This window comes from Typopeltis vanoorti, chromosome 5 (assembly GCF_054136105.1).
Source record: "Typopeltis vanoorti isolate ZY-2024b chromosome 5, IOZ_Tvanoo_1.0, whole genome shotgun sequence".
Classification (NCBI taxonomy): domain Eukaryota; kingdom Metazoa; phylum Arthropoda; class Arachnida; order Uropygi; family Thelyphonidae; genus Typopeltis; species Typopeltis vanoorti.
Window position 1 is genome coordinate 59,898,900 of NC_143553.1, and position 19,883 is coordinate 59,918,782.

The 19,883-nt window shown below is 36.3% G+C and overlaps 2 protein-coding genes across 3 annotated transcripts in view; one reads left to right on the forward strand and one right to left on the reverse strand.

Annotated features, from left to right (window-relative positions):
- LOC150106455 (disintegrin and metalloproteinase domain-containing protein 28-like) overlaps positions 1-10,973 on the reverse strand; it is a 144,566-nt gene extending 133,593 nt beyond the window's left edge. The window contains exon 1 of the mRNA XM_090393008.1: positions 10,842-10,973. Within this exon, the coding sequence (XP_090249134.1) occupies positions 10,842-10,935 (94 nt within the window). The 5' untranslated portion in view covers positions 10,936-10,973. The remainder of the gene's footprint in view (positions 1-10,841) is intronic.
- LOC150106457 (solute carrier family 68 member 1-like) overlaps positions 1-19,883 on the forward strand; it is an 89,543-nt gene that overhangs the window by 7,497 nt on the left and 62,163 nt on the right. The window contains exon 1 of one of the 2 annotated variants that reach the window (XM_090393139.1): positions 10,993-11,108. The exons of the other annotated variant lie outside the window; for it this stretch is intronic. The gene's annotated coding sequence lies outside the window, so the exon portion shown is untranslated. Of the gene's footprint in view, positions 1-10,992; positions 11,109-19,883 lie in introns of those variants that run through there. 2 annotated transcript variants of the gene reach the window in all.

Sequence of the window (19,883 nt, forward strand, 5' to 3'; positions counted from 1 at the left end):
TGGATTGGAGACTGGCTATCTGATAGCTATCAACAAGTTGTGTATGGGGGTGCGATATCCAAGAAAAGGAAAGTCACTAGTGGAGTGCCTCAGGGGTCTGTTTTAGCGGCATTACTGTTTAACTTGTATATTAATGATATTGGCGAGGATTTGGATGGAGATATTCAGTTGTTTGCAGATGATGCAAAGTTGGGACGAACCATAAAAAGTAGTGAAGATGTTGTGGCCTTGCAAGAAGACTTGAATAAATTGAGTGATTGGGCAAGCAAATGGGGATGCGAGTTCAATGTTGCAAAATGTAAGGTTTTAAAATTTGGAAAAACAAAGATGGGATGCAGAATTTATGCTTGGTGAGAATATATTGTTGGAAGTAGAGGAAATAAGAGATCTGGGGGTGATAGTGGATAAGGATCTAAAATTTAGGGGACACATCGCCAAAATTGTGAAGACAACACAGAGACTTCTGGGAATGATGCAGAGGACACTGACGTGTAGAAGTAGGGAGATTCTTGTTCCATTGTATAAGGCTTTGATTAGGCCACACATGGACTATTGTGCCCAGATTTGGTCACCTGGTTTTCAGAAAGATGAAGAGATGTTGGAAAGGGTCCAAAGGCGACTGACTAAGGTAGTTTCTGACCTCTGGAATGTCGAGTATGAGGAAAGATTGGAAAGATGTAATTTGCAGAGTCTAGTGGAGAGAAGGAAGAGGTGAGATATGATAGAGACCAGGGGAGTGAGAGGCAGGTTTTTTTCGTGCAGAGTTGTGAGTGATTGGAATGCCTTGCCTGAGAGTGTGGTGTCTGCAAGGAGTTTGAATGTGTTTAAGACGCGGTATGATGAGATGTGTGTGAGATAAAAGGACCTCCTAGATGAGTCTTTGACTCCATGAGGTCTTGTTTAATAATAACAATAATAATAATATTGCATTTTTGGTCTGTTATTATTGAATTGTAAACACACACACACACACACACACACACACCTTTATGTTTGCCTACCTATTTTTTAAAGCCTGGAATGACAGATATGATATAGTGTCTAAAAGGCACTGGTTCCATGGATCATGAGCAGCGGTGCACCAAGAGAGTGGGGGGTCCTAGCCCACCCCCAAAGAAAAAGTTAAAAAAAAAACACTAGAAAATTGTCAAAAAATCTTTTCCTAATTAAAATTCATTTTGTAATTTATATTGTGTCATGTCTTCTATTTCTATACTACTTATGAATTAGCAATCATTGCAGATGCTCAGTCACAGGTTGTATGCGATGCGTAGTATTCTGAAATTGTCTACTCAACTTCCCCCCCCCTCCCAAGATTAAATCCTGAGAGGCTACCGATCATGGGAGTACCTAAATTAATCTAGAACCTTAAATTACAGATGCTAAAAAATTACATTCTTGGTTCAATCCTTTATTCAAGTAAGTAAACAAAGTTTGTGCGTGAAGAAATTTCGTGAATGGGCAACTCATATATAGAGGCTAATGACTTCATATCACATGCCATAAAAAGAGCCCCCATAATGCAAAGCACATATCCTTACAGACATGTATAACGCTATGTATTATGGGAAGGGTCACTACCCAGACCGGTTTTCGACCTTTACTGACGTCTCATCACTCCTGGATCTCACTAGACTCAGAAGTGATACCAAGGTTGAAGTAATGCAGAAGTCAAAAAATCAGCTAACACCTTTTATTCCCATATAGGGAGTAGGCAAGGCCGTTTAGCCCTATCTAACTTTTGGAAACTAAGTGGGCAGTTCAATCTCCACTGGTACCCAATCAGAGATAGCTGGCCCAAGGCTATCACTAATTAAGCGGCACGCAGTGAAGAGAGAGACGGCACAACAAGTGCCACCATCTCGTGGTCCCTAACACAATATATTTAATGTCTGAAATAGTTTGGGTTTTACAGTCGATTTTCTTGAGGACGAAAAACAGGACGAAAAACCAGTTTCTGGGAGAAAAAACCCACTTGCTTGTGCCAGAGATCGGCTAACTTGAGAAGCGGTCGAAAAAAGGCTTAGAAAAATTTCCTCTAGTTAGATTCGAACCTGAGAAGTCTTCCTTCGTGCCGTAGTATGCAAATGCCACATCCACTGAGCTACACAGGCTCCCTAATGCAGAAGTCATATTTCCATATACAAGTAGCCAAAAAAGAGTCATACCTTATTGCTAAAAATACTCTGGCTCCCACTGATGAGACATCAATAAAGGCTAAAAACTAGTCTGAGTAGCGACGCTTCCCATAATGCATAGCATCAGTAAGGATACGTGCTTTGTATTATGGGACTAAGGCAAGTGATGTGAAGTCATTAGCCTCTATATAGGAGTTGCCCAGTTGTGAAGTTACTTCACATGCAAACTTTGTTTGCTTGCACTTGTATAAAGGATTCATACAAGAATACAATTTCTTGGCATCTTTAATTTATAGTATAACCAAGTGAAAAAACTTGCAATAATCTAGAGCCTGTTTAGTACACAGGTATTGGATAAAAATTCAAATTTGTCAACTAGTGAAAGTAAACAAATTTTTTAAGAAAAGTTTAGGCCTCAATGGAAGAAACAAAATCAAAGTTACTGTTGGAAGAAAACAAGACTAGGGAGCAAGCTACATTGCTTATACACCAATGCAAAGAGCATTAGGAATAATTGTGAAGAGTTTGTGGCCTTGATAATAGGTAGTCAGTGTCCACATATCATTGGTGTCTCTAAGATATTATCAACAGATGTACTCACAGGAATATCATATAATGGTTAGCATTTTTTTGAAAAGGTAAGAAATGGTAAAGGGAAAGGTTATTGCTGATGATCTTTGTCCCACTTCATGTGAAGCTTGAAGAAAGCAGTAGTGATAATGGTTTGAGGTCATCTGGTGAGCATGTGTGCAAGCACAAATTCTGGATATTTAGTAAAGTATGGTTCTTCTAAAAGTCCTAAAGGAGTTTCTCAAAAGAAGGTGTTAAGGAGACAGCTGAAAAAAATGAAGACAGGATGCATATGATTCAGAAGAATGATACAAAATAGAAGGATCTTTTATTACCATATCACTCACTTTGTCAATACTATCACACTATTAAATTCTGAAATGCCACCTGTTCAGGCATATGAGTGGAAGGAGGTGATAAATTCTAGATGACTTTAAATATGGAAGCACTGACTGGAAGAAGAAACTAATATGTAAGGAGATTGAATTGCTTAAGCTACTTTGAGATAACTGTCTTATGTAGCATGTAGCTGAAGGGGCATAAGTATCAGAGTGAATAATAATATGTCATGCAGTGATAATAGAAGATGTGAAACAATGCCACCACTGGGGAGATGGATGATGTGATTTTGACATAGGAAGCAGCTAGGCAGGTGCAAACTTCAGGGAACAAGAGCTGTGTATTACAGAGCAAGAGACTATGATAAGTTAAGAAAACAGATTGGTGTTCTAGAGTAGCTGGATCATACCAGTAGTGCCTCAGACCTGGTCTGAAATCAGTTACTTATGGCAATGTTTAGATTATATTCCTAAGATATAGGAGTGAAATGGATGAGTCAAGAAATTATGCAGGAACTGCTGAGGGAGATTTTTATGGAGGAGGCATAAGGCAAAGACTAGGAAGGTGACCAGTGTAGTGAGAAAACAGAAATTAGAATATGAAAAGAGATTGGCTGAAACTGTACAGCAGACCTTAGGGAATTCTACAGTTATATTGCTAGTAGAAAAAAAAATGTTAATATGGAAAATTAACTTTAGCTGCTGCAGATGGAACACAAGTTACATCTGCTGAAGATAAAATGAAAATGTTCAATGAATATTTTGTTTAGGTATTTCATAGTGAGAAGGGGGTAGTGTTACATAATAATAAAAAGGAGTCCAGAAGAGACAAAGTTCAGGAATGTGAAGTATTTAAAATTTGTAAGCAAGCTTAATGTTAAACATGGCATAGTAAATTCATGTACTTCAGCGAAAGAAGATGGAACAAGGTTTATTATACTTGAGGAACTTTCCTCCAGGAGGAAGCAATGGACCTAGGGATCTTGGTAGATAGAGAAATGATGTTTAGGAGACACACCACAAAAGTTGTGAATACAGTACATACATAGTTTATTCACAAGATGATACAATGTGAAAAGGGAAAAGAGATTTATATTAAAAATTAAATATTGCAAATTATGGTCTTCCAAGTCTCTCTATCTTGAGCTAACTGGTAGATGTCATATGGAGTTTTGCAGTTCAGCCTACTGATGGTTTCACATATGTATTGCCAAAATTGTTTGCATGATCTTCCTGTACTGCTTTTTCCATCTGGTTTGTACAGGATGAGGGATTCCAAAAAGGGCGAGACTTCAGGATGTCTGAGTTGATGCCCAAGCCATCTGAGTTGTACGTTCTTGATTATACTGACAAGTGGTTCTTGCTTAGCCAGATTTAGGATAGCAGAGTTAGTGATGCGGTCCATCCAGGTGTATCCAAGGATCAGTCTGAGACATGTAGTTCCAAAGGAGTTAATTAGATCTGTAGTTTTTTTGGTGCTTATTGTACAGTTTGAGAACCATACAAGAAGATGGATCTACTAGTTGCATGGTAGAGTCTTAATTTTGTCTTTAATGATACTAAGGATGATTTCCAGATGGGATGGAGTTTGTTATGGAACACTAGATATCATTTTCTGATATCATTTTCTGTATTGCTGATATATGATCCAAGGTATTGAAAGTCCTTGACTTTTTCTAAGGGTTTATTGTTGATATGAAGTATAAGGTTTTCACAACCTACTGAGAATACTTTGGACTTTTTGGATGTTGATCTGCAGACCAATAAGTTTAGCCTGTGCCTCTAGTAGACCGAGATGTTTTTGTGCATTTGTTGGTTCTGTATCAATAAGTACAACATTGTCAGCAAAGTTAAGATCAGTTATCTGCATGGTGTGGGTGGATGTTTTAATGTTAAAACCAAGATCTTCTGCGTTGATGGTCCGGAAGATGTAGTCCAAGCATATTAAAAACAAATGAGGTGCTAGTACATCACCTTGCAGGATTCCTGTTGTCACTGGAAATGATTCAGATGTTTCTGTTTTAAAGATTACTGTCGCATTATAATCTTTATAAGACGCTGAGATTGCTTGTATGAGTTTTGAGGGTAGACCATAGAAACTGAGTATTATAAACATTGCTTCTCTATTAATGGAGTCAAAAGCTTTTTTGAAGTCTATAAAGCTTAAAATGAGTGGTAAGGTTTTATCACGTGAACCTTCTATGATTCTTCTGATGCAATGTATCTGTTCTATTGTACATCGTTTTTTTTTTCGAAATCTAGCTTGGTTTTTTCCTTAAAAGTGGTGTTAAGTAAGGTTCTATTCTATTGAGTATCATCCTGTTGTAGATTTTAACTGTGGTTGATAGCAAAGTAATACCTCTGTAGTTATCCATTTTATTGAGACTGCCCTTTTTGGATATAGGGACAATAAGACCTTGCTTTCATTGTTGAGGTATTCCAGTGTTTAAAGCTTGATTCATTATGGCAAGGAGATTGGAACATGTATTTTTTGAAAGCTTCTGCTCTAATTCCGTCAATCCCTAGGAAACTTTCCTGCTTTGGTTTGATCTATTGCTATTTTTAGTTCCTTTTCAGTGAAGTCTTCACAATTTATTGGTAGAGTGGTGGTTAGATGCAGGTCCGCTAGCTGACTTGAATGTTGGGGATTATCAACATTCAGTAATTCTTGAAAGTAGTTTCTTCATTCTTTCATCAAGTTCGAATTTACTGATAACTGTCTACCGTTTTTGTCATGTGTGACGATATTTCCACTTCTTTTTGTTTTATAGTGACAAATATAATTTATCATTTGAAAGGCGTTTCTAGTATCCCCAGTTTTATTATAATTTTCAAGTTCCTCGCAGTATTTATTTATTTGATTTTCTTTGTCTTTGGTCATGAGTTCATTGACCTTGTTATTTAAAGTGTCTAGTTTAGCTTTATTTATTTCATTCCTGTTTAAGCGATAGAGTTTTCTTGCTTTACAGTATTAGCTAAAAAAATTGCTTCTATAATATGAATGTTACCTAATAAATAGAGATAAGGAGATGATAAGGAGATCTCCTGTATAAAACACTAATCAGTCATATTTGGATTTCTATGCATAGAATTAAAGGAATATGATTTGCTAAGTTTGGCAAATATAGGTGATATAATTGAAACATAAATTGGTGACAGTGAGAGGAGCCTATTAGATATATGAGAATTACTGTACAAAGTAATAGGAGAACAAAAGGTCATCCCTGGGAACTATACAAAAGTTATGTGAGAAAGGAAGTGACAAGATGTTTTGCATGGTAAATGAATGAATGGGATGGTCTGCTAAAGTGGGTGCTAAATGCATGCTTGGGCACAAGGTTTTGAAGGCATGATACAATAGGTATTGTTGTCAATGGATATTTGACCATCTGAAATAAATCTTGATTTTCTATAGAGACCAGGATAAATAATAATAATAAAATACTTCTAAAGATGTTTCTGAAAATATGTAGCTGTGGAATTGTTTAGGACAGGAATGACCCAAATTTTTCATGCTATAGGCTACTTTCTGCTGGGAGAGTTATATTTAAGGCCAACATTTTTCTTTTTATACAAGAGGAGATAAAACAATGAATGCAAGTTGAGTAATTATTATGGGGGACTTCAACTTCAAAGACATAGATTAAAAGTAGGAAAGTTCACAAGGCAAGAAGATGGAATTTATACACTTATTGAGAGATAATTATTTGAAGCAGAATGTGATGAAGGGGATTCAGGATTCAAGAGTATTGGATCTTGTTACAGAATCAGGAGACTTGTCATTAATAAGGTGGCTTAAATCATAAATTCCATTTCCTCCAAGAAGGAAATGGAATTTATGATTTAATTTATGAGTTACTATAAAATGGAATTAAGAGGTATATGTGGAACAACAAAGCAAGTGATTATGATACACTTAGGAGGCAGCTTGAAACAGTGTCATGGCATATAGATCTGCAAGGAAAGGATGTTCACAGTGCATGGGGGATACTCAAGAGATATCTGGAGGAAGCAACATCACACTGTACATCTAAGTGTTAGGAAGGTAAATCATGTATGGATGAGTAATATTATTAAGCAAGAGCTGCAAAAAAAGGATATTGTCGAGGGCATATAAGGAGAAAGGCGACCAGCTAAATCATGAACACTACAAGGAACAGGCAAGAAAGCTGACTGGCATGGCAAGGAAGGCAAAATCAGATTATGAGAAAAGTTTTCCAAGCAGGCAAAATAAAATTGCAAAGAGTTTTTTCATTATGTGGTGAGTAGAAAGAAGAATGACTATGGAAATATAATTTTAATGAGTGCAGATAGTAGAGAGGTAACAGAGGTGGATGAAATTGTTGAGCTACTGAATGAGCATTTTTCAAAGGGTGAATATCATCCAAATGAAGATATTCTTATGGCAAAGACTGATGTGAGAACAGAGGTTGAAGAATTGGCAGTACTTACAATAGTGTAGAATCTGAATGCAAATACAGCTATGAGATTGGATGGAATATTGGCTCATGTTTTAAGAGAATGTGCAGGGAAACTGGTAAAACCTCTCACCAAATTTAATTTAAGTCTCAGTTCTAAAGTACCAAGAGAGCGGAAGGAGAGTAAAATAATTTCCTTGCATAAAGGAGGATCTCAGTCTGTGGTAGCAAATTATAGATCAATCAGTATCTCAGGAATGGTGGTAAAAGTACTGGAAAAGCTGGTCAAAAATAGAATTCAGAAATGGGTGGAAAAGAATATGATACTATGAGGGGGCAGCACAGTTTCGTGAAGAGTCACTCATGCTTTAGTAATCTACTAACTTTTTATAATAGAGCGACAGGTGAGTTGGACAAAGGGAATGACTACATGATGATACTCTGAATTTTGCAGAGCCATTTGACAGAATACCACATGAAACTGTTATGCAAACTGAAACAAATGGGGATGAATATAAAACTGATGATATAGATAAAAGGGTGGCTGATGGACAGATATTAAAAAGTAGTATATGGAGGAGAAGAATCCAGGAGAAGGCAGGTGACTGACTAGTGGTGTGTCACAAGGCTCTGTGCTTGGACCACTGCTGTTTAATTTGAATATAAATGATATAGGAAATAATTTAAAGGGAGATATTCAGTTGTTTGCTGATGATACAATGTTAGTTGGGGAAATAGTTAAAGTGATGTAGAGAGCTTGCAGGATGATTGAAATAGACTGATAGTATGGGCAAAACATAATGGATATCAATTTAATAAAGAAAAGTGTCAAGTTATGTATTTCGTGATACAAAAAAGATTGCAAGCTGTGTAGCGTACTACACTGAGGGGAATTGTACTCCAAGTAATTGAAGCCAGGGTTTAGGGATTAGTAGTAGATAGAGTTGAATTTAGAGGGCATATTGCTAAAGTAGCCAGGATAGCTCACAGGATTAAAAAGCAGAGATAAAGGAGTTATCATTCCTCTTTATAAAGCCATGATATGACCACATCTGGGTTTCTTGAGAATGAGGAAGTACTGGAGAGGATTCAGAAGTGAGTGACCAATATGGGGAGTGATCTGTGGAATGCTTCCTATGAAGACAGACTGAGAGTTTGTGGATTGCAAAGTTGGATGATAGGTGTAAAAGGGGGGGGGGGAGATAGTGGATATGATATAAACATTTAAGTTACTTAAAGGGTTTTATACGATTGATGTGGCAGAAGTTTCAGCACTTAGCTGGGGGAGGGGAACAAGAGGTCATTCCTGGAAGTTGAATAAGAGTATGGTTAGCAAGGGCATGAGGACTAGCTTTTTTGGTTTGAGAGTGGTGATTGAATGGAATGGGTTGCCTGAGTAACTTGTGAGTGCTTTGTCTCTTAATGGTTTCAAAGAGAGGTATGATAGATATTGTGATGATAGTCTGGGTCCCTCATGGACTCCATGGAGGTGCCCATGCAATATGGAATTATTGATAACTAAGATGGAGGCCCATCAAAAAAAAAAAAAAGTATTCCAGGGCAAGAGAGCCTCTGTGGCCAATATAATAGGCGTCCAAGATTAAAAGAATACGAGATTTAATATGCATCGCTATAGTTAAAAGATGATATCTGAGGCAAGGACATCCATTTTGCCTTTTATTATAATAAGTGTACTGTATCAGAATTTCAATAAACAGCCAGCAAATTTCTGTCTAGAACCTCTCTCTCTCTCTCTCTCTCTCTCTCTCTCTCTCTCTGGCTAGGTTAAATTCTACTGTTCACAAAGAATGCCATAGGTCAGGCTTCTGGCTTTTGTCAACACTGCATTTCAACTTGGCCAGTGACGAGGACTCAAAATTGACCTGAAAAGCTGTTTGGTTATTTAATCTGTATCATATATTTAAGTTAAAGGATATTACATCCCATATTGTTTCTTGAGTCTACCCACTCACTGATGAGACCTCAATAAAGGTTGAAACCGGTCTGGGTGGTGACCTTCTCTCACTCATAATGTAGAACAGTAATACAGCTCCTAGGAACTGGGTTTCACATTATAGGGAAATATCAAGAATAGTGATCGGAGCTTGGTCCACTCTTACCATGAGTTGCCTCAGTGTTGCACTCCCTAAAGGGTCAGTTGTAACACTATCCAGGTATTTGCTTACGCTTGGACTCGCCGAACTTTATATATTTACTATATTCGGCATGAAACTCTTCGAGTTTCTTATTCAGCTATGAAACAATATGGGATGTAATATCCCTTAACTTAAATAAGTTTATGTCACCGAATTGACGCCTTTGGCTCTTCATATAATTAATAACTGTATCATATATACTGTAATAATCAAAATATGGTATCTGCCTAAGACAGAATCTTACTGCATATTCTGATTATATAAATATCACATTTTCAGCATAGGTGGAATGATATATGTTATTATGATGAAAATTCACATCATCTGGCTAATGATGTCTAATATATACAATAATGAATGGTAAAATGGGGTTTTCTCGCTTGGAATAGCATTTTCGTTTATAGGAGTACATAATAAAACAACCAATGCAGAATTTAAATGAAACGCTTTTAGATAGAAATTCTATTTTCATAACGTGAGTTTCAAAAAATTAAAACAATCAATTGCTGTCGAATGGTATAAAGCATTTTTATACAAGTATTCAATTTGCATGCTGTTTTTTTATATATATTTCATAGTCGTCGTTTCCAAGTATTTCTACATCTTCCAGGATTGCCAACTAACATTGCCATTCCCGGAGGATGTAGTAGTATCATTACATTACATCCCCCCCCCCACCCCACACACACATTCTGAATAGGTGACTGTTTCCGTTAATAGACAGGAAGGCTTTTACAGGAGTCCTTATGTTTCAGATGTACAGAAAGTTTATATAAACATTTTTTTTTGTTTACTATGCATTTGTCACATATTTCGATTTATATTCTAATCTCACTCTCTCTGCGTAACTATTATACAATTTTCTACTTGATGTAATATGAGATTTAGTTTTATTAGGCTGGACTTCAGTTAATATGAAATACGTCATCAGTTAGTATTTTGCAGTTTTTAAAAACCTTAAAATAATACAAATAAATTGTAAATCAAATGGCAACATGTGGAAACGTCAAATACATTTAAAACGAAATTCAGTATCTCTCTTCGTATACGAACTGCAATGAAAATAATCTAAAACAAATAAAAAAAAATTAAAAAAAAGAGGAGCAAGAGGATCAATGTAAATAATATCTCAAGTGACAGAACAGTTCTTCTAGGATTGCTACTTGGAAATTAATTTGGCATTTCATCCTCGTTATCCATATAAAATAGTCATTCTCCTACCTGGTAATCCTACGGCAGCTTGAGTGATAAATAAAAGCACTGTAACAAAAATTAATAACGATGCACTCCTCATCAGCTGCTTATCTACAGCCATTTTTCACGGCAACCAACATATGAGTTCACTCATGAGAAACTATTTATCCATGGGCTTACTGTCACGATTCAGTTGGCGTAGTGAGGTATGGTGTAGTTATCCTTACGTCATTTCCTGATAAGTCTCAGTGGTTGCAAAGTATTTGTGGATGATTTTTACGAAGTTTAGAATTGGTGAGTAAGTTTTAGGTTTAGTCAGTTTTATAAGTGGAATTGTTCACGTGTGATTGGCTTACAAGATATACAAGACTATTATTACGATATTTTAAAACATCCGTTTATCCCTAAGGAAAAAAATGTGTTAAATATTATATTTATATTATACTTATATTATGTTTTGGTCCCAATGTCTGTCACATTCCTATTATATATATATGCACCTGTACTGTATATATTTATACATAACATTATTTGAATGGCGCAAAAATTGCATCCCGAAAAACAAGATTTTAATTAAATCAGGATTATTCCTAATTTTGAAACTTAATTTATTAGGAACAGTGGGATGAAACATTGTTTGTGATATCCTCGAAACTCTAACATATAATTAGTTATTCATAGTTGTTTTTATTATGATTGTACGTATGTGAATGTAATCTAAACAGCAAGTAGATGTAGCCATAATAATTACATTGTATATCCGTAGTATTTGGATAGCATCATCAAGTAGTGTGATCTGTTATCAGAGTGAAAATGCATTTTGTGGGGAAAAGTAACTTTGAACTTAATTGGTTGATGGACTGAGTCCTTGACTCTTCATCCCTTCATCTGGATTTTAGTTTGTGGGTAATTTACCTGCTCATTGTGAGCATTGAGGCTGTATCAGCTTTCTCTTGTGATGGAGGATTTCGGTTTTTTATATTTGAAACGATCTGAGGGTTTGTAGTCCGCTGCCTGTCGAATTAACTGATTTGGGTGATAATCTTTGACTGTGAAGAATTTCTCTGCAATGTCTATCATGTAGGTCTTGATATCTGGAAGATTGGCTTCTTGGTGTAACTGGATGTTTTTGATGAACCATGGGGCATTAAATGCCATTCTTAGGCATTTATTCTGGATTGTCTGTAGTCTGTTGATGTTGCTTTTAGCTGAGTGACCCCAGGTTGGAGAGGCGTAAGTTAGTTGTGGTCTGATCATTGATTTGTAGAGGAGAATTTTGTTGCTTATGCTCTTAGGAAGCTGTTCCTATTCAAAAGTGGATATAGCTTGCTGTGGTCTGACTTGCTTTAGTGGCAACACTATCTATATGTGACTTGAAATTTAGACATCTATCAAGATGAACTCCCAAATATTTGGTAGAATTGTGCCAAGAGATGATTTTACCAAACATTTGCATGCTTGTATTCTGTTCTGCTTTACGTCTGGTGAAAAGTACTGCAGAGCTTTTTCTTGGGTTGATTGCAATATGCCATTTGGTGTACCAATCCTTCAATTCATTGACTGCTCTCTGCAGCTTGATTGTGGCCAGATGTGGATGGAGGGATCTGGCTATAATGATTATGTCATCAGTATATAGAGCAGTGATAGATGGGGACAATTTGGGGAGATCTGCCACGTATATGGAGAAGAGTAGGGGAGATAGCAGAGAACCTTGAGGGACTCCAGCCGTGATTCTCCTCTCTGTGGATCTGATCCCGTTAAGTTTATTGTAAATTTTCTGTTAGTCAGATATGATTTGATAAGTAGAACTAGTGGTAATGGAATTCCAACTTCGTGTAGTTTAAAAATTAGTCCGTGATGCCACATTCTATCAAATGCCTGAGTGATGTTCAGGAAAACTGCACCAGTGTGTTGGTGCCATTCATACCCTTAGGTTATATATTCGACAATTCTGTAAATTTGTAGCGTTGTGGAGTGATATTTCCTAAAGCCGAATTGCTCATCTTGAATGACATGGTTGATATCTGCTGCCTCTTGAACCCGTGTGAGTATTGCCCATTCGGCTATCTTACCTAAGCATGATAGAAGGCAGATCGATGTGTAATTTTCAGGAAACTGTGTATTTTTCCAGGTGTTTGTGAATTAGGAAAATGTCAGCAAATTTCCATCGCTCTGGGAAATAATTTAACTGAAGGATGGCATTAATGATGGCTACCAGATGCATAACCCCTTTACGGGGAAGTAGCTTGAGCACTTTGTTTGTTATTCCATCTGGATCCAGAGCCTTTTTGTTATTTAGTTTTCTTAAGATGTCATATATTTCTGTTGGTGACACGGATTTGTTGTTGGATTGGAGTGAGGTGTTTTGAGTTATTTTACTCACTTGGGTGTCGATTTTTCTTATGAAATTTATATCTGTATTGATATAATTGGGACTGCATTGTTTTTCTAGGCTGTCAGCAAATGTTTCAGCTTTTTCCTCGTCGTTATAGACAACACTATATTCACCTTGGATTGGAGGAAGTGTAAAACGCTTTGAATGGAATGATCTCATTATTTTCCATATTGATCGATCCTCTGTGTTTAATTGGTGAATTTTGTTATTCCAGAGTTGGTTACGGTGATCCTTTAGGGCATACCGAACCTGGTTTGTTGCTCTGTTAACTGCTTGTTTATTCACTTGGTCCATTGTTCTCTGATATTGTCTTCTTAATCTGTTTTTCTCTTGGATAAGACGTTTTATATCCTCTGGGAGTTTATTTGATGGTGCACATTTGGTTATATTTGTTACCTGTGTTATTGCTGTCAGTAGTTGTTTTTCAAGAGTTTTCACTGCTTTTTCTATATCTTTGGTGGATGTCATATGCGGTATTGGACCAAGGTTTTCCTGGAAGGCTGAGAGAAGTTGTTTCCAATTTATAAATGTGGTGGTGTTTTCTGTTAAATCTTGTATGGTGCCTAGTTGTAATATGATCGGGTTATGATCAGAACTTAAGTCGTTGATTGCTTGTATCTGATAGCTGTGCGCTATGTTTTTTAATATAGCTATATCTAGTACATCAGGACGTCCAGTTGCTCCGTAATGTGTGGGTTCAGTGGGTCCTATCACTGTTATATTTCGTTAAGTGGTATAAGAGTTGAATATTCTTCCATTAATATTTGAGTTGCTGCTATTCCAGACAGAATTTTTGGCATTAAAATCTCCAGCTATAATCACTGCTCTGCCTGTATTTAGTATCACATCTAACTCAGATTCAAGGAGTTTTTTATTTGGGGGGGGGGGTTGTAGGCTGCATATATCGTAATGCTGTTTGTGTTTTCCATATGTATTTCTATTCCTGTAGTTTCCATGTGTTCTGTTTAGGATTCGGCTATTGAATTATGTTTTATGTTTCTTTTCACAAAGATGGCGGTGCCTCCACCTCTGGAATTGCATCTGTCTGTACAGTAAGTGCTATAACTATTAATTCTGATCTTGTCACTTGTTACTCCCATTTATAAAGATGATGTCTGCTTGGGTTTCTGCTGCAAACTCCTGCAGCTCCTGTAATTTGTTAGATAAACCGTTAGCATTCCATGAAACAATTTGTAGCGATTTCTGTTTTCTTTTAGCCTTATCCATTAAGGATTTCCAGAAGGAGTGACTGTGTGTGCCTTAAGATGATATCCTTGGCTTCTTGAGTAGGGTTGGTTTGTCAGAGTTCAGCAAGCATTTCACCTATGTGACTTGCATCCAATACTGTTAGTTGTTTTTAGTTCTATATTATGAGAGCCATAGATGAGTACGCCACTCCCAGAATTGCCATTTGGATTTTTGGAGCCATCTGTGTAGATCTTTATTGAGTCAAGTAAAAGTGGTATATGGAGGGGCAGAATCGAGACAGAAACAGGTACTAATGGTGTGCTGCAAGGTTCAGTGCTGGGATCATTGCTGTTTAATTTGTACATAAATGATATACACTAGTGGCCAAAATTGTGGAAACCTTTTGGAAAAAGTGTATTTATGAGGTTTAATGGCTCATAACACCACTTTTTTTGGAGTAATACCATAAAATTATATATCAATGGAAAGATAATTTAATCAAGAATGTAATGCGATAACTTTTATGAAGGAATTTTTATTAGAACAGCAGTTATAAAGAAGAAAAGTGAAACACACAGAAAAAATGAGATATACAAAAATTCTCACAATGTGAGTTAATGCTTAGCTGTAATTAACCTTTAGCGTTAATTACAGCCTTACAACGTCTTCCCATGGAGTGAACCAAGTTTTTTTATTTCTGCAGCTGTTATTATGTGAAACCAAGATTGAATTATTGCTTCTATTAATTGGGTTTGATTGCTGGGTTGCTTCTGACTAACAAGTTTCTTTAGTCGACTCCATAGATTTTCGATTTGGTTAAGGTCTGGGCTATTCCCAGGCCATTCCAGCACTAGAATATGATTATCTTGAAACCACTTTTTGCACACAGCAGCAACATGACACGGAGCTGAATCCTGTTGAAATATAAATGCTTCATTATCTTGGAAAAGATCACGTGTGGAAGGCTTCATTTTGGGCTCAAGTATTTCATTTATGTATTTTTGGGCATTTATATTCCCATTAATCATGCAAATTCTGCCCACACCTTTTGATGTCATACAATCCCAGATCATAACACTAAGTGGGTGTTTCATGGTAGGTGTAATGCAATCAGGATGCAAATCTTCTCCGATTCTTCTCCTTACGTATTTTATGCCATCACTACCAAACAGTGGAGAGTTTGCAGAAGAGTTTAAACACAGGGAGATTTTGGTCTCATCACTCCAAATAACACTGTCTTACATTATTCCACTGTCCAGTTAACATGGGTTTTAGCCCAGTTTAATCTTTTCAACCTTTGTTTGAGAGATAAAAATGGCATCTTTCATGGAATTCTAGCATTTTGACCAAATTCCTGCAGTCTGTGCCGAACAGTCCTTGCACTCAACTTCGCATTGTATTGCGCCATTTCATCTTGTATGTACCCAGATGATTTTCTTCTGTCACATAGGCACAGTCTCTCAATTCTTCTATCATCACTTGCTGTTATGCACCTTTTCCTACCTTTACCAGTCTGGTCTTGTAGTGACTGAGTCTCCTTATACTCTTCAAAAATTTAGAAATGCCACTTTTGGTTAAGTTTCCGCCAATTTTTCTTCTAATTTCTTCGTAACTGTAGCCTTGTTCACTTAATAGTACTATTTTACGCATCGCTTTCTGGATGACCAGTCAACTCTTTGCACCATTTCTTTAATTTTATTACGTTTTACAAGCTCACTAAATGAAAGAACACAGGAAAAACAACCAACTTGATAGCAATCACATAACACACTGACAAATGTCCTCCTCTCAGCTCCAGTACATGACATCAATAACTGAATCCTACTACTATGACCTTATTAGATCATTGCCAAAACAAGATGACACCTGATTGGCTCTCTAAACACTCATGCTCATTGGCTACATTCAAATGAAGGAAAGCTACTTCATATCAACCTAAGGAAGTTGTGCTTCTTTTTTTTCTGGTTATTTGTCTATTACTTTTCATAGAATACAGATAATTGAACAAACCTTGTTGCATTACATTCTTGATTAAATTATCTTTCCATCGATATATAATTTTATGGTATTACACCAAAATAAAAGTGCTGTTATGAGCCATCAAACCTCAAAAATATACTTTTTCCAAAAGGTTTCCACAATTTTGGCCACTAGTGTAGGAAATAACCTGAAAGGTAATATTTAGTTGTTTGCTGATAATGCAAAATTAGGTAGAGTAATAATTAATCAAGGCAATGTGGAGAGTTTGCAGAAGAGTTTAAATAGGATGTCAGTATTAGCAAAAAATAATGGGTGTCAGTTTAATGTGGAGAAATGTAAAATTATGCATTTTGGGATAAATAGATTACAAGCTGTGAATCACATGAATGGCACTGTACTCCTGGAAATAGATAAAGCTAGAGATGCAGGGTTGGTGGTAGACAAGAGAGTTAAAGTTTAGAGGAGATATTGCTAAGGTAGCCCATAAGGTTACTTGGTTATTGAAGACCACATTAACATGTAGAGATAAAGAAGTTGTTATTCCTGTTTATAAGGCCTTGATATACCTACATCTGGATTACTGTGTTAAAGTCTGGTTCCCTGGATTTCTTGCAGATGAGAAAGTGGTAGAGAGGATTCAGAGGTATAAAGGTGGAGAGAATTCAGAGGTGAGTGACCAAGATGATGAGTGGTCTGTGGAATGTTCCCTATGATTACAGATTAAGTCTATGTGGATTGCAGAAGTTGGTTGATACAAGAAGGGGTACAATAGAAATGTTAAAGTTACTTAAAGGGTTTATAGGATTGATGCAGGGGGAAATATTTCAGCACTTAGTTAGAGAGACCAGAACAAGGAGTCATTCCTGGAAGTTGAATAAAGGTGTGGTCAGTAGGGGTGTGAGGACTAGATTTTTTGCTATTATAATAATAATAATAATCTTTGGAATTAAAAAATTAACTGCAGAAGTACATCCTAATTTGTACAGTGCCTGTTGCACCCAAGATTGCCATTTGTTCCAGAAGCCTTCATAATTCATTCAATAGCAGTATTTCAACTCTTTAGTTGAAAGGATCTGGAGCCAAATCCTTTCTAGAATGCAAAGAACCTTTGCATTCTAGAATGTAAACCCTATAATGGGTTTACATCCTACATGTAAATGTTCACTGCATCATTGTCATAATCTGCTGTGCTGCTGTCACAATTTCAGCAAAATGTCTCCAAAATTTCAGGCCCCTATCCACCATCACCTTCTAGATCTCTCATCTAGACTATCTCCTCTAAAATGTTCCCATTCATCTTATTTTAAATTGAAATTGTAGACAGTGTCTCAAGTATTCAACCCAGTAATCTCTGAAGAAACTGTTCTCATACTTCTGCAGCGTTATTCTAGCCCATTGGCAGAGTACTTTTTTTTTTTTTAATACTACATCCATGATATGGAAATTTGGGATATATACACTGAATTGGTAGAGCCTTTGACTTCTAAAAATCACCATTCTTCAATTTTCTTCTTAGGTATTCTTTGGATATCTGAAAATTTTTCAAACATTAATCTCCTGCATATAATAGCACTGCTAATGTGATACACATTTGTCTTGCTTAAGATGGATATGATGACATGTTTTTGTGGCAGTAATAGGTTCTTCTTACATCAACCAAGCAAAAGGTTAGCCAGTGTTTTTCATGTTGTTTTGAAAGATATTGTCATTATTATTATTATTATTAGCATTCTACATTTGCCACTGCTATAATGTGTTATATTTTTAGGAATGCAAACTTAGTGTTCCAATTTCACATCCTTCAGATATGCCAGTCTTAATCATACATGGTCTGTGCTTTCATTATCCTCTCGATCTCCTCCTTGAATATGTTCCACTTACTGCTCTCCAAATAAAACAGAACAAAAAAAAAAAAAAAAAAAAGCAGTGTTCTCATTTATTCTTCCCTCTTCCCGCTTTTGTCAGTAGAACTTCTTGGGATACTTTGCATTCCCATCCTGTGGAAGATTTCCCCTATATTCAATCAGCTTCTTAGTCATATCACCATCACTTCTTTTCATCCTGTCTATTAAGGTCAGTGAATCATTCTTACTTTCTATCCTGATATCAGATATTCTGCAGCCTTATTATTATCTTATGTACCACTTCTTCATTCATAACTTTTTATGGTGTTACAACACAAAAACTAAATTATAAAAAAGATGTTTATCCAGTGTGATGTTTATATTCCACTTGATATCAAACCAGCATCTTGAGATGAAAACAAAGGAGATGAAATGGTTTCACTGATTCAGTTTATTTGCCCCAAAATCATTAGAATAAGTTGAACATGGTTGAATGAAGATAATATCCTAACTATAATAGAAATGGAAGGATTCAGGGTTTTTCATGAGGATAGAAAGGACAAGAAGTGAGAGGGAGTGCTGCTGATAATAGCAGAGGAATTAGGTCCACATAAGGCAGACATGAAAGAGAGAAATAGTGGCAACAGTTATGAGGCAGTGTGGGATGGAAGTTGACAGGACGACATATTTAGTTGGATGTTACTATAGGCCAGGAAATGTGGAAGGTGGTGTTGAAGAAATGGGTGATTTTAATTATGGTAATATAAACTGGAATGAAGGGATAGCATTTGGGAATAAGGAAAATGAATTTCTTTTGTTCTTGAGAGACGACTTTCTCAGGCAGCATGTAAAGGAGGATACACAAGAATTGAGAGTTTTAGATTTGATCCAGTTGGTAAAAGTGATCATAGAGTGGATCACCTGGGTTGTGGCTAGCCATATGCAAACTTCTGTGAGGAAATGATATACAGTATGTGGAAGTACAAGGCTGGTGATTATGACAAGCTAAGGAGACAGCTTGGAGCTGTAGCACAGAATGAGGAGTTGAGTGGTAAGAAATAAATGCTGCTTGGGAACTGACAAAGAAATACATAGCAGCATCTATGTATGAATGTATTCAAAGGCTGAATAAGGTAGGAATAAAAGGGATTAATGAGCGGGAAGGGGGTGGCTTAAAGCATGAAATCTGGAAGAAGGCACTTTGGAGGCAGTACAAGATGAATGATGGTATTAATCAGTTAAATGAAGAGTATAAAGAACAAGCCAGGAAAGTGACTCAGTTAGTAAGGACAACAGAAGTGCAGCATGAGCAGAAATTAGCAATCAGGTGAAGAAAAATCCTAGAGTTTTTTTTTAGATATGTGTTAACTAGAAGAAATAATCATTATGTTAAGATGATGTTAATGGGTGAAAATGGTTTGAATGGTAATTCTGCAGGAGACATTGTTGAGGTATTCAGTGATCAATTTATAAGGATGTTTAAACATGAGAAAACTTTCAACCTCATCAGGTTGAAAGTTTTCTCATGAGTTTAAATTTCATGAAAAACTTAAAAACACTTTAAGTTTCTCATGAAATCATGAGAAACTTAAGTGTAGAAGATATAGGAGAGAATGGCTTAATTGTGAGTGAACAGGAAGTATTATTATTATTATTATTATT